Here is a 14,037-nt window from a genome sequence, read left to right on the forward strand (position 1 = left end):
TTTTTTTTGCAAAAACACAAATGGAATTGGAGACATTATCTTAAGTGAAATAAGCCAGGCACAGAAAGATAAATTTAGCATGTTCTCACTCATATATGGGAACTGAAAAGAAAATTGAACTCATGGAGACAGAGAGTAGAATGATGGTTTCAGGAGGCTGGAAAGAGGGGGGATAAAGAGGAGATAGTTAATTGGCACAAAAATACAGTTAGCCAGAAGGTATAAGATCTAGTGTCTGGTAGCATAATAGGGCAACTATAGTTAACAATAATTTATTGTATATTTCAAAACAATTAAAAGGGTAGAACCAGAATGTTCCAAACACAAAGAAATGTTCCCAATTACTCTCTGGTAGACATCCCAATTACTCTCTGATCATTACATACTGTATGATTGTATCAAAATATCACATATACACCATAAATAGAATTATTGTGTATCCATAATTACAAATTAAAAAACTCTTATTACCTTGTGATAGTTTGCAAGAACATGATTTGTTCTTTTCCTTAACACCCCCCCCCCCCGCTTTTTCTGAGAAAAAGTCTAGCTCTGTTGCCCAGGCTGGAGTGCAGTGGTACAACCTCAGCTCACTGCCACCTCTGTCTCCCAGGTTAAAGTAATTCTCCTGCATCAGCATCCAGAGTAACTGGGATTACAGGCGCCCACCACCATGCCCAGCTACTTTTTGTATTTTTAGTAAAGACGAGGTTTCACTGTGTTGGCCAGGACAGTCTTGAACTCCTGACCTCGCGACTCACCCACCTCGGCTTCCCAAAGTGCTGGGATTATAAGCATGAGCCACTGCGCTGGCCACACCTCCCTTTTTTTGAAGCTAAAAATATGCATTCTTAGGTTCTATATATAAGAAACAGGTCAAGTTGGAATAGCAATGAAAGAGATGATCTATGCAGTGTTGTTTGCAAGTAATTGATCACAATGAGTTAGAGGTCTATGTGTTCCTTCTCCACTCCCAGTGTTTTACTTGACTAGATTTTGAGGGTGGGGGAATGAGATGATCTAAAACTACACAGTGTCAGACCAGTCTTCTTGTCCAGCTCTGCCACTAACCTCATTGGAAAGACCATTCAATGTGTACTTGGGCATTCCTTCCTCATCAGTGTAATGGCAGGAACAGACTTACAAGACTCCAACTTGTGCCTTCAGTTCTTTGACATTCATGGATTTTAATTTGCTGTGGCTTCCACTGGCCACCAAATTTCGCACAAAGCTGAACTGAACATGACTCTCGTTACCCCTCATGTCACTCTATTATCTGCTAAAATTTTATTGTTTTACTACCTCTCAAACTTACATCCACTTGATATTATTTTTACCACATGTATACTTAGCCTCTTATTTTTTCTTTTAATATTTAGTGTCTGCATTTGATTCAGAAAGGTATTTTTCAGCCCTATCAAATCTAAAAGTAGCTAAGAATTAGATAATTCTTCCTAGCAGGAAGAATTCTTCCTAGCTGTCTCACCAGCTGCTGTCTCCTAAACCTGCCTAATAGAGTCATATTTCACAGAGCTGCCTTTTAGATTTTTACTTTCCATGGCTTAATTCCACTTCTCATTATGTCTCAATCTATAACTACACTTCAACCCACTAGAATTCTGCAAGCTAAAATAACATTTATACTCCCCCCACCCTGATTTATAAAATACATTTTATAGACAGTTACAATTTAAGATCAGAGCTGAACCAAAGCCAATGTGAAATCCTTTGGGAGGAGAAGCCAAACCCGATCACTTGAACCTTAATCTCAATTTTCCCTCTTTTTCTTTCTCATCTTTCTCTTCTTTCTCTTTCTCTTTCTTCTTCCTTCCTTCCTTCTTTCTTCCTTTTTCTATACACACATTCTTTCATATTTTCAATAAACAGAGTTGTAAAATATAAGAATCAAACTGGCACTAAAATCAAGATACTAATTTTATACCTATATTAATCTTATATGAATGTAATAGGTATTTTCTGGGACAGAAGACAGTAGAGCAGTAAGGTATCTACAAATGCATCTGGCCCTCTGAGGAGCTCGGCTTAGTCCCCATCTGCCTAATGCGAGCTTAAACACCTGCCTTGGACAAAGTTGCTTGACCTCTTCTATTGCTCTGCTTCGCTGATGCTTCTACCTGTGTTCAACTTCGCATCTTGGCCCCACTGTTCTCCTACCTCATCAAATGATAACATTGTCTAGTCTTGTATTCCTTAATTTTTATTTTTTTGGGAAATGAATCCGAACATTCTTTCATGTATACTAATGTCTCACAGTGTACAAAAGAGAGAGGAGGACAATAAGGAGAAGGCAAAGAAGAAAAAGGAAAAGAGAATGAGAAAGAAGACAGAGACTATTCTTGGCATTTCTTCCTTAACATTTATTTTACTTTTTATTTTATTTATTTTAAATATCTACTTATAGCAGATTTTTAGAATCAAGTTTAAAATTTTCTCTTATTACAAACTCTATTTTATTTCTTGAGACAAACTGGCAGCGTAAATTGCTTATTATTTGCTTTTAAAAGCTGCTATTATTCTTTAACACCCTAAGATGCCAATGTGATGATGTCTCACCAGTTCTTGTAGATAGACAGACTCACAACATGCCTATGGCTTCATGGAAATGAACATTTGCCACAGCTGCATAGGAGCTTACTCAAATGGGCAACACTAAATCTAACTAAAGGGCCAATCAAAGCTCTGGCAAGACTATCAGGCAAATGAGTCAGAAGTTAAAACTATCATTAAAGCTGTAGGGGTCCTTTTAGAATTAAAATTTCAAAATGATTTGTTTTGGGATTTGCAGTAGTTAGAAATGTTAATTTATGCATCAGAGAACAACGTAAATACATAATTGGGTAAATGTGGCTTACCTGAGCTCTTGTAAGCAAAATTTAGGGATCTTAGCAGACAGTAATACTAATATGAGTCAAATTGAAAGTACATTGTAACCTCAAAAGTATTTTAATCTTCAAAAATAGACATTTAATATCTTCCATGGAGAATGCAATGGCCCTGCTGTACTCTGCTTTGATGAGAATACACCTCAAATACTGCGTTGAGTTCTGGCCTCCTCAACTTGAGATGGCATTGACATGTTGAAAATGCATAGGAGAGGGTGACCAGGTTGGTGAGGAGAACAATAAAAGGAGGTAGCAATGACGTATCTAAAGGAAAAATTAAAAAACTAAGAAGAAATAGAAAAAGTATTTTTAAGTATCTGGAAGATGGTCACACAGAAGAGGCAGATTTTGTTCCAAATACTATGTAGAATGTAGTCTTCTCATCAACTTGGTCAAATATACCAAAGCTTGAATCAATGAGTAGAAGCTACAGGAAGTTCAATAAAATGAAGAATTTTAAAAGATAGAGTTGTCCAAATGGACTAGGCAGTTTAGGAATTAAAGAATTTCCATTATTTGAAGGGGTTGGGCATAGGAGATCCTAAGCAGATGGGATTCTAGCAGATGTTTGTTCAGATTGAGTGACCTTTAAGGAATCCTGTTCAACATTAAATTCAACAATACCATAAAATCAAAAGCCATTTGATTTCAACAGCCCTGGTCATACCATAAAGTGAGGGCCAAAGATTTTAAAGAAAAGACAAATAAAATGAAAATTTAAAATTGCCAATTTCAAATTCCCAAGCTGAGATAAACACGTTTCTAGTTAACTAACGAAGTCAATTAATTTCAAATTTAGAGATTAAAAACCTCTTTTTTTGAAATTATTTGGTTAGTTATCCACACGTATAAGGCTGTTACATAGTCCATTCAAACTTGGCTTCTCATCAATGGGGCTAATTTTGGATATTTTCTTAATGACCAGTACATTTTTTTTAGGTCTATGATTGTCATACTATGATTCCTAATAATTACATTTGGCAAACACACTTTTGACATGTTTTTTGTGTGTAAACATCTATGTAAGAATATCATTTTTAAATTTTATGTTCTGCACAAAATTACTCTGAAATGTTACATGAGAAGGTAATGAAATATGACAGCAGGCATATTACTCTAAAAGTCCTGAAGACAATAACAAATATTCATCTGGGGATAGAAGGGAGGTAAATAAATGTATAGCTGATGCTTCAGAAAAGAAGAAAGAAAACTGAGTAAAGCCTTTAATGTTTCTCAAAACAACATTTACAAACATTGAGCCAGATCCTCCCAGGTCCCTAAACGACCACCAGGTCATTAGCTCATTGGAGTGTGCAGTCCCTGGCCACAATGCATTACAATGGGAAGCCATTGATTAGATAACAAAAAGGTTAAAGTGGCTTCGGATCAGATAGGCTTTTCCATTATTTAGGTTCCCACTGCAATTCGTGCAAATCAAAGAAAGAACTAACACAAATTAAAATGGGGAAGATTACTTAAAGGCAAAAAAAAAGACTAGCAATGCTAAGACTAACCCAAAAGAAAACTACTGCATGAGAGGGGGCAAAGGAGGTCACAATATAGTAGAATGTGTTTGATGGTTTCCCATCATTTGGGAGAGTCAAATTATGCAAAAAAAAAAAAAAAAAAAAGTTAAATATAATTTTCCCATGGTAAATATCTCATTATTTCAGTGAAACTCCAAAATGTATCATCTGTACAACATTTACTCACTATAAAAATGCTAGTTTTCCAATGGACCTTTTAAAGATGCCATACATTCATATATCTATATATCATGATATACAGATATCATGGTGAAAGTACTGGTTTTTAAGCAAGACAGAAACCAATTTCTTAAAACACATAAAGCATAGCTACAATAATATTTTGATCTCTTTCATTAAATCATTACTGAAAATTTCTATTTCAAAAGTTTTTCAGATTGTTTTCATTATTAGTTCAAGATCTTTTTTTACAAAGTTAAGCAGAATGGGCAAGTCTTAGGGCATTTAAAAGGACTCCCTGTAAGGAACCTTCTCTTACTTGTTTTAAGAAATACTGTAATCATAAACATTAATCAGTTTTCTCTTTCTAGATTTCAGATGCAACCAATAAAAACATTAGTATTCTGTTTGATAGAAACAGAGAGAAGGCAAGTAATCCAGATAATTAGTGACACTTTTATATGTTAAAGTTAGGGAACCATTTCAAGGAAAGATAAAGAGACTTAAAAGGGAGAACTAACAATTTTACCAGATACACATTATTTAATTGATACACAAATTGTAATATCAAGATAATATGAAAAGTTAGTAAATCAAGGAAATATTATATTTCAAAGATAAGAAATGAAAGATAAAGTTGGTAGTAGTTAAGTTTCATCACAATAAAAATTTGCAAATACCTTCTTCAACATCTGAGATATATTCACCATCACTGAGGATTTCAGGGGCATTGGCTTTACGAACTGCATGATTTAAGTGAACAATATAAGTGGATGAAAAATACACACTCTTGATATTACAACAAAACATTTCAATATTCCTGAAAAACGTTTTTGGAATGAATTTTCTTCAGGAAACAAACAAAATACACAGTCACTCATAATTATTGTGAATGCAAAGAACATTTTCATACCTTCATCATCAGACATATCAAGAACTTCATTCATCGTTTCTGGAACATTCATTTTGTGCTTCTCTGTGATGGTCTGGTAACAAAAAAGCAGTCATTTTAGTGTGAGCAGACTGTACATTTTAATGGGTCTATTCATTTATCTCTGAATTAATCAGTTTCTTGTGAAATGCATGTGTTGAATATCTTGAATCTCCCACATATAAAATGACATCAAAATTGTTGTCCCTTAGTGGCATAAAGGTGGTCACCATATACAGAGCCCAGGAATACAAAATGAGAGAATTCTAGTGGCAAATCAACACAGCTTAAAAGATTTAGGTCTCTAATAAAGCTTTTTAAAGGAAAAGATAAGATTCTGCCCCTCCTATTCCACTGCTGTACTTTTTCATGGTCTGATGAATCTGTCACTGCATTCCACTAAAAGTCTTGCTTAGCTGAAGAGAAGCCAAATGAACTGCAAGAAGTATGTTTCTATCACTTTTGCAAAGCTTTCCATCTATTTTGTCTTCTCCTCTTATATGTAATTTTAATTCCTAAGATAAACCAAAATATTAAAATAACACTTAAAACAATGTATATGAATAGATACTTTAAAAGTGATGCATTGGCAGGATCGTTTTGGCCTCCCCCAAAATTTAAAGAACAGTATATTATGGAGCAAATGCCTACTGCCTCATTTACTTGCCCTTTGATAACTTAGATTATATCCATCCAAAAGACACTATCAGCATCACAGTGAGAAAATCTTAATGACTTGTCTAAAAGTGATTGTTTTTTTAAAAAAATTCTCAGCATATGAGAGACCAACGGTACAAGGGAAGACACACATTTAAATAAGACAACTGAAAAAAAGCCAGGTTGTTAAAACTAAAAAGAGGTACAAATTCATTGTTTCTTAGAGACAATACTTGGTAAATGTGATTTCTACCCCTATCCCCAGTTATTGTGTTGAAATAAAGCATTACTTGTTATCTTTTCCAGCATGTAATACTGCAATGGAACACTGGTAAAATTAAACTTTTATTTTTAGAAGAGTTTGAGATTTATAGAATAATTGTGAAGATAGTATAGACAGTTCCCATATACCCCAAACCAAGTTTTCCTTATTATTAAAACTTCTATTATTATTATTTGAGATGGAGTCTCTGTTGCCCAGGCTGGGGTGCAGTGGTGCAATCTCGGCTCACTGCAACCTCTGCCTCCCGGGTTCGAGCGATTCTCCTGCCTCAGCCTCCCAAGCAGCTGGGATTATAGATGTGCATCACCACTCCTGGCTACTTTTTGTATTTTTAGTAGAGATAGGTTCACCATGTTGGCCAGGCTGGTCTCGAACACCCAATCTCAGGTGATTCACCTGCCTCAGCCTCCGAAAGTACTGCAATTATAGGTGTGAGCCTGGCCTATTATTAAGATCTTATATTAGCATGGAACTTTTGTCACAATTAACGAATCAACATTGATACGTTATGATTAAAGTTTATATTTTATTCATTTTTCTTCAGTTTTTGCTTAATGTCCTTTTTATGTTTTAGGATCCCATGGAGGATACTGTATTATATTTAGTTGTGTCTTCTTAGTTTCCTCTGGGCTGTGACAATTTCTCAGACTTTCCTTGTTTGTTTTTTGAGATGGAGTTTCCTTCTTGTTGCCCAGGCTAGAGTGCAAAGGTGCGATCTTGACTCACTGCAACCTCCGCCTCCTGGGTTCATGTGATTCTCCTGTCTCAGCCTCCTGAGTAGCTGGGATTACAGGCATGCGCCATCATGCCAGGCTAATTTTGTATTTTTGGTAGAGACAGGGTTTCTCCATGTTGGTCAGGCTGATTGGTCTCAAACTCCTGACTTTAGGTAGTCCACCCATCTTGGCCTCCCAAAGTGCGGGGATTACAGGCATGAGCCACCATGCCTGGCCGATTTTCCTTGTTTTTTTTTTTTTTTTTTAATTTAAGTTCTAGGTTACGTGTGCAGGATGCGCAGGTTTATTACATAGCTAAACAAATGTGTGCCATAGTGGTTTGCTGCACCTATCGACCCATCACCTAGGTATCAAGCCCCACATGCATTAGCTATTTATCCTGATGTTCTTCCTCCTTGCCCACAGGCCCCAGTGTGTTTTGTTTTCCTCCCCATGTCCACCTGTTCTTATTGTTCAGCTCCCACTTATAAGTGTGAACATGTGGTGTTTGGTTGTCTGTTCCTGTGTTAGTTTGCTGAGGATAACAGCTTCCAGCTCCATCCATGTCCCTGCAAAGGACATGATATCATTTCTTTTTATGGCTGCATAGTATTCGATGGTATATATGTACCACATTTTCTTTATCCAGTCATTTGGGTTGATTCCACATCTTTGCTATTGTCAATAGTGCTATAATCAACATACACATGCATGTATCTTTGTAACAGAATAATTTATAATCCTTTGGGTATATATCCAGTAATGGGATTACTGGGTCAAATGATATTTCTGGTTCTAGGTCTTTGAGGAATGGCCACACTGTCTTACATAATGGTTGAACTAATTTACATTTCAGACAACAGTGTAAAAGCATTCCTATTTCTCCACAGCCTCAACAGCAACTATCGTTTCTTGACTTTTTAATAATCGCCATTCTGACTGGTGTGAGATGGTATCTCACTGTGGTCTTGATTTGGATTTGACTTTCCTTGGTTTTGATAAGCTTGACAGTTTTACAGTGTACTGGTCAGATATTTGTAGAATATCCATCGACTAGGGATTGTCTGTTTTAGGGATAAACATCACAGAGGAAAAGTGCCATTTCATCACATTGTATCAACCGTATGTACCATCAACATGACTTATCATTGTGAGTTATCAACATGACCTTGATCATATGGCTGAGGCAGTATTTGTCAGGTTTCTCCATTGGAAAGTTACTCTATTTCCCTCTGCTTCCACACTTTTTTCTTTGGAAGGAAATCACTATGTTCAGCCCACACATAAGCAATGGGGAATTTTGTCCTACTTCTTTGAGAGTGAAGTATTTTCATACATTATTTGGAATTTTTTAGCCTGAGAAATTTGTGTCTTCTTTTCCATTTATTGAATTACTTCTATATAATAGTATGAATTCCCAGATATTTATTTTATAATTTGCACTATACTTCAATACTGTTATATTTATTTATTTTGGTCAAATTGTTCCAGCTGTGGCCACTGGGAACTCTCAGTTTATTCCTATGTCCCTTCCACATACCCCCACCATTGTGTCTGTGTATTATTTGCTTTGGGTCAGGGAAGGAGGAGCATTTCCTTACTTTTTGACACTCTAAGATGTTCCAAGCTCATCTAATATATTTCCTGTGCTAGTCTCAGATTCAGCATTTCTCCAAGGAGCCCTGGTTGCTTTCAGTAGAGAATGGTATTAGCAACCAATATCTGGGTGCTAGAGGTGTTCTGCTCCTTACATATGAAGAAATTGGGTATTTTAAACAATGCAGTTTCAAAAGATACAATTCACATCTTTTGAATATCAGCTTCTATCTATTCAGTTTGGTATGCTGTTTTGATTGTAATCTAATTAACTAAACCATCTTTCTCAGCATTGCCACATCATGTATTTTATTCATATGGAAAAGACATTCTCTTTTCGTTTTGAAAAACTGAAGTTTGCTTATAGAATCAATGGCTGCCGGAGTCCCAGTAACTGGCTATACAAATATCATGCCTGTGGTGGAGGCTGCGCCATAGCTATTAGCTTAAAATCATACACTCCACCCTGAATTACATCAGTCCTGTCTAAGCTAGTTTACATGTAATCACTAAAGCACAGCTGACAAGGTGGTGTCTCAGCTTGAGAGAAAACACCAAATACCACAATGCTGGAACAAGCCTTAGAAACTTCTACGGACTCTTTTTTAATCAACATGAATATTTCTTTTGGTGGAAGCCTCATGTCTTCACTAAGCAAACTGGACCTTTCCCATTAGCATGCAGAGCGTCTTCTCTGTTTTGCAGAAAGTCACCAACAAAGACAGCTGAGAGTGAAAAGGCACTCCTGTATACATTCTCTCCTCTGATGGGAACCTTTGACGCCTTTCTCGGCCTTTCAGATTATTTGAAGCTGTAACTTGATCTTGTCCTTAACTCTACTTTCTCTTAAAGCTTTTTTGATTTTGAAGAATCGTTTTGAAATTTCCTAATGGGTGAGAAAGTAATTTAAATTCAACCAAATAAGATTTGCATTTTGAACTTCTACATGTCTCAATTCTTTTAACATTGAAATAGAAGTATTAATATTATAGGTTTATTGCAATGACTTCAAATCTTTATAGCATTGTGACACTCGTCTATTGTTAAATAGTTTGTCCTCTTCTTCTCCTGTCCTATCCTAGATAGAGCAATATGGGATATAAAATTAAAGGTAATAAACATTATTGGTTTGAACATTTTTGGGGGAACTTAATAATAGATTTTCATATAATGAAATACTCAAGAGGTGTATGAAAGCAACATGTGGAAATTTATCTCTTAGACAAAGTACATCATGAAGTTCAGAATGTGTGCTGGTTGCTAATCATTATTCTATCCCATTAAAACAATTGTTTTCTCTTTTGCAAGTTACAACATTTTTCTCTTGGAATCAGCAGGCTTATTTTTCAGTTTCTAATGATTAAGAATGATACATTGAGTAAAACTGCCAGATAACTCAAACTGCAGGTAGCTACAGAGACTCTCAACCCATGTTTTTCACAAAAAGCACTAGGTATACAAACTAATTTGCAGATACTACCCATTTTCTCCTTCATGTTAGAAGGTGGTAGGAGAGAAAAGGGGACAGAGCTGATAATTCAAAATGTTCCAGAGTCCTATATTTACTCTGAACAGAGTCAATCTCAGGCCTATGTGTTGAGTCATGGAGTGAGGAATAACTCAAATAAGCCTCTGATATCATGTAATATTTGCTCTTAATTCCAAAGTTATCAACTCTTGATGCTGTTCAAAGACCCCAGATGGGGTTGAAAAGAAATGACTTATCCTAGAGGCTGCAGTTTGTAAAAGTGTGTTTGAGCAATAGGGCCTCCTGGTAAACATTCACTTTAAATTCTAACAAAACAGCCTATTGTTTTTCTTCTAAAAACTCTTATAGGTAGACAGAAGATGAGCGACAGTAGCAGACAAAACCAGTCCTGATTCCATCTGGATTTGTTTTTAAACAATGTAAAAATTTTTCACAGGAATGACAACGTATCCATGTACCATTTGCACATTAAAACATTTTTAAGGAACCAACTTAGAGTTTTCGGTTTTTTTACATTGTCAAGGAAGGATGTTAAAAAATTTCTGCCTTCACCACTTCATTAAAAAGTTGTTATATCAAAGCAGACAAATAACACATTTAGTTGTATATGGAAGTAAAAACTCCGTAGCTACAAATGCATCTTTTAAATAGGTATTCTTAGTGTTTTAAATTTTTATTCATATTGGCGGTAAGAATTCTGCTGTCCTGACTGCTAACAACGAGGCAACTGTATTTTACAACACGGTGCTTCGTTTATGAAGGGGAAAAATATTCATCTCAGAAAAGCCCAAGAAAACTGGCTGAAAGCTGGCTCCTAGGAAAACAAGGCTCTGCATTCCTTACTTACAGTTGTGGTCATGGTCTCTTCGGTCACTATCTTCAGGGTGTCTACTACTGAGATGTAGCCAAGGCGCCGGGCAATGCCAAGGGCAGTATTCCCATTCTGGCAAAAGGAAAATGTGAACCAGGAATTAGCAAGCCTTATTCCACATTTTTTTTTTTTTTTTGCTGATACAAAATCAGACCCATCCCACTGTCATACACAAAAAAGTGTTTACTCATTAGAGACATACCTTGCACAAAACCCACCTAACCTGTTTGTACTCATAGAGCAAAGTCGGGGCAGCTACACATGCAATCCAAGAAGTTTTTCATGTTCTAAGTAAGCAATCAATGAAGCCAACACAATTTCTTTTTCTTACATGTGTACTTCCTACTAGGTGACAATGCAATCAGTAGTTTTCACATATAAAACACTAATCACCTCTCTTTCTGAACAGCTCTTGTTATTGTTCGTTGTTCTTTTTTTCTCATTATACTGAATGCTCTGTGTATCCCTCTTAATGAAAGTCCAATGAAAAATGTAAGAAGACACTACAGCCAGGCCCATCTATCTCCTCCCTCTTCTCCTGAGCTGGCCCCGAGTGCTTACCACGGTGAGTTCATTGGGGGAGGCATTGTTCTGAAGTAAGACGTTTATTATATGCGTATGTCCCTGCTGCGCTGCTTGATGTAATGGCGTATACCCATTCTGTAGAAGGAAGATGGAAGAGATGATTCTTACTTCCTTTGAAACAAAAATAAATGATTTTGGTGGAAACAAAAAAGAAGGAAGGAGCTTACCTTTGTTTTGGCGTTAACTTTTGCAGAATGCTGGAGCAGGAAATTAACAATCTTGATATTTCCATAGTGGCAGCCCACATGCAGTGGTGTGTATCCCATCTGTAATTATTATTTTTAAAAAGCATTATAATTATACTTTTACTAACAGCTATACTAAACAGGAGCAAAATCATTATTTAACCTTTCTTTTTGAGCTGGAAAAAGTAGGTGTTTTTTCCTTCTCTTTTTTTAAAAAAATGCCCTTGATAATTCTCAGCATAAGACTTAGGTATAAGTTAAAATACCATTGCCCATAAAATTGTTAGCTCCCCAGAGTGCTTTATTTTTTATCAGCTTATCTTGTTCTTAGAACTTTTCAAGACAGAAAGGAAAGATGGAACAATTGATAACATAGACAGACTGACTCAGTGGCTTCTTGTTCAGGGTCAGAAGAGATCTTTACAGAGTCTTGACTTGTTTATTGAATATTTTCTGAAAGCTTAAAATCTAGGCAAAAATGAAGTAGCTAAATAATAACACATGGCAAGAGGTGATTATCAAAATGCCTGATAGAGATAGGAAGATGCACAGAAACACTAAGAAAGAGAGGGAGGCTGGTGTGACCTCAGGTGGTCTGAGAAGTATGAACTTGAACAAGGTATACCAAGATCGTTAGTCTTTTGCCTTCCTCCCTAGAGTCCCAGAGTTTGAAAACCACTGATTCACTGATTTAGACAAAGAAATGGATTGTTTCTCAGATTAGTATCCACTGACCCCTGAGGGTCTGCAAGTTTTCTCTCTCTTTTTCTCTCTCTCCCTCTCTCAGTGTGTGTATACAACCTAGATAATTTTTTTGAGATGGAGTCTTGTTCTGTCACCCAGGCTGAAGTGCAATGGCGTGATCTCGGCTCACTGCATCCTCTGCCTCCCAGGTTCAAGTGATTCTCCTGCATCACCCTCCCAAGTAGCTGGGACTACAGGTACATACCACAACACTCAGCTAATTTTTGTATCTTTAGTAGAGACAGGGTGTCATCATGCTGGCCAGGATAGTCTTGATCTCTTGACCTCGTGATCCACCCACGTTGGCCTCCCAAAGTGCTGTAATTACAGGCATTTGCCACCGCATGCAGCTGATAATTATTTTTTTAAAGTAAGGGTATTCCAGATTCTTCTCTAGAGGGTATGTTCGTTAAAACATACTGAGGAAGGAGACCCCCTCCTCCCAAGCTTCTAAGGCCATCTCCCTTTTAGCCTTCTACATTGCATTTCAAAAGGAGAAGTTAAAAGTCAGCCAGAGTTGGTGCTGCTGGTCAGGTCTAAAGGATTACCTCCCCCACTGCTAACCACAACCCTATCTATAGACCACGGATACGGTAAGGAGTAATTTTTCCTGGAAGGCATTGTTCTTGCTCAGCTGCTCAGACCCCCACCTAGTGATGTCCCCCATGCTCTCGATCCTCTCACATGTGCAGCTCTCAGACGGTAAGCCAAGGTTTTCTTTGTTGGGGAGCTCGGATGTTGAGGCATCTATGCCACCGCAGCTCCCAGATGAATAAAATGACCCCTTCCTTCCCTGTTCGGTGTTTGAGAGGTTTGTCTGCAGCCCTCCTGCTTCGATACTACCCTGCAATTTCAGAGCCCCTGTTCATAATGACACTGGCAGTACCAGATCTCTGAAAGGGAGAACATTGCAACATTTCTAAACAGGAATGGGGGTGGGTGATCCATGTTTTCAAGGGTCTGTATCTTAAGTGATGGTACTGGTGTCTTCATGGTAGCCCCAGTAAATGGATACATTTGAATTCGAAAAAGAGATGTCCAAACCACAACTGACTGTAGAAGGTGAAGATACTTTACTAGGGAGGTAATGCCCTAGAGAGTTGACTCTTGGTAGACTTTGTTTCACCAAACGAACTGCCAGTGCACCCACATTGACCAGACTGTCCCTGATAAGCTCACCATAACCACATGTAGGGAACTGACTTCCAACCTCTAATGACCCTTAATTACACGATAGAGGATATTCCTTTTTGGTGATCAGAATCTATTTGCCTGCTTTGCAGGGTTCTTCTTTTCAGTACAGAGGAGCTCAGATACTGCACCCATGATCAGAATACTGTTTAATAAGGGAAGCTTGAAAATAATGTATCC

At 37.1% G+C, this 14,037-nt stretch overlaps 1 protein-coding gene across 9 annotated transcripts in view; it reads right to left on the reverse strand.

The window, feature by feature from the left end:
• Positions 1-14,037, reverse strand: part of ANK3 (ankyrin 3) — a 537,795-nt gene that overhangs the window by 129,247 nt on the left and 394,511 nt on the right. For all 9 annotated transcript variants that reach the window (XM_017542288.2, XM_017542287.2, XM_037743372.1 and 6 more), the window contains 5 exons: positions 11,905-12,003; positions 11,714-11,812; positions 11,129-11,224; positions 5,523-5,595; positions 5,290-5,352 (listed from right to left, as the gene is read on the reverse strand). In XM_017542288.2, the coding sequence (XP_017397777.1) occupies positions 5,290-5,352; positions 5,523-5,595; positions 11,129-11,224; positions 11,714-11,812; positions 11,905-12,003 (430 nt within the window). The remainder of the gene's footprint in view (positions 1-5,289; positions 5,353-5,522; positions 5,596-11,128; positions 11,225-11,713; positions 11,813-11,904; positions 12,004-14,037) is intronic.

The sequence above is a fragment of the Cebus imitator genome, unplaced genomic scaffold, assembly GCF_001604975.1.
Source record: "Cebus imitator isolate Cc_AM_T3 unplaced genomic scaffold, Cebus_imitator-1.0 Scaffold142, whole genome shotgun sequence".
Lineage (NCBI taxonomy): Eukaryota > Metazoa > Chordata > Mammalia > Primates > Cebidae > Cebus > Cebus imitator.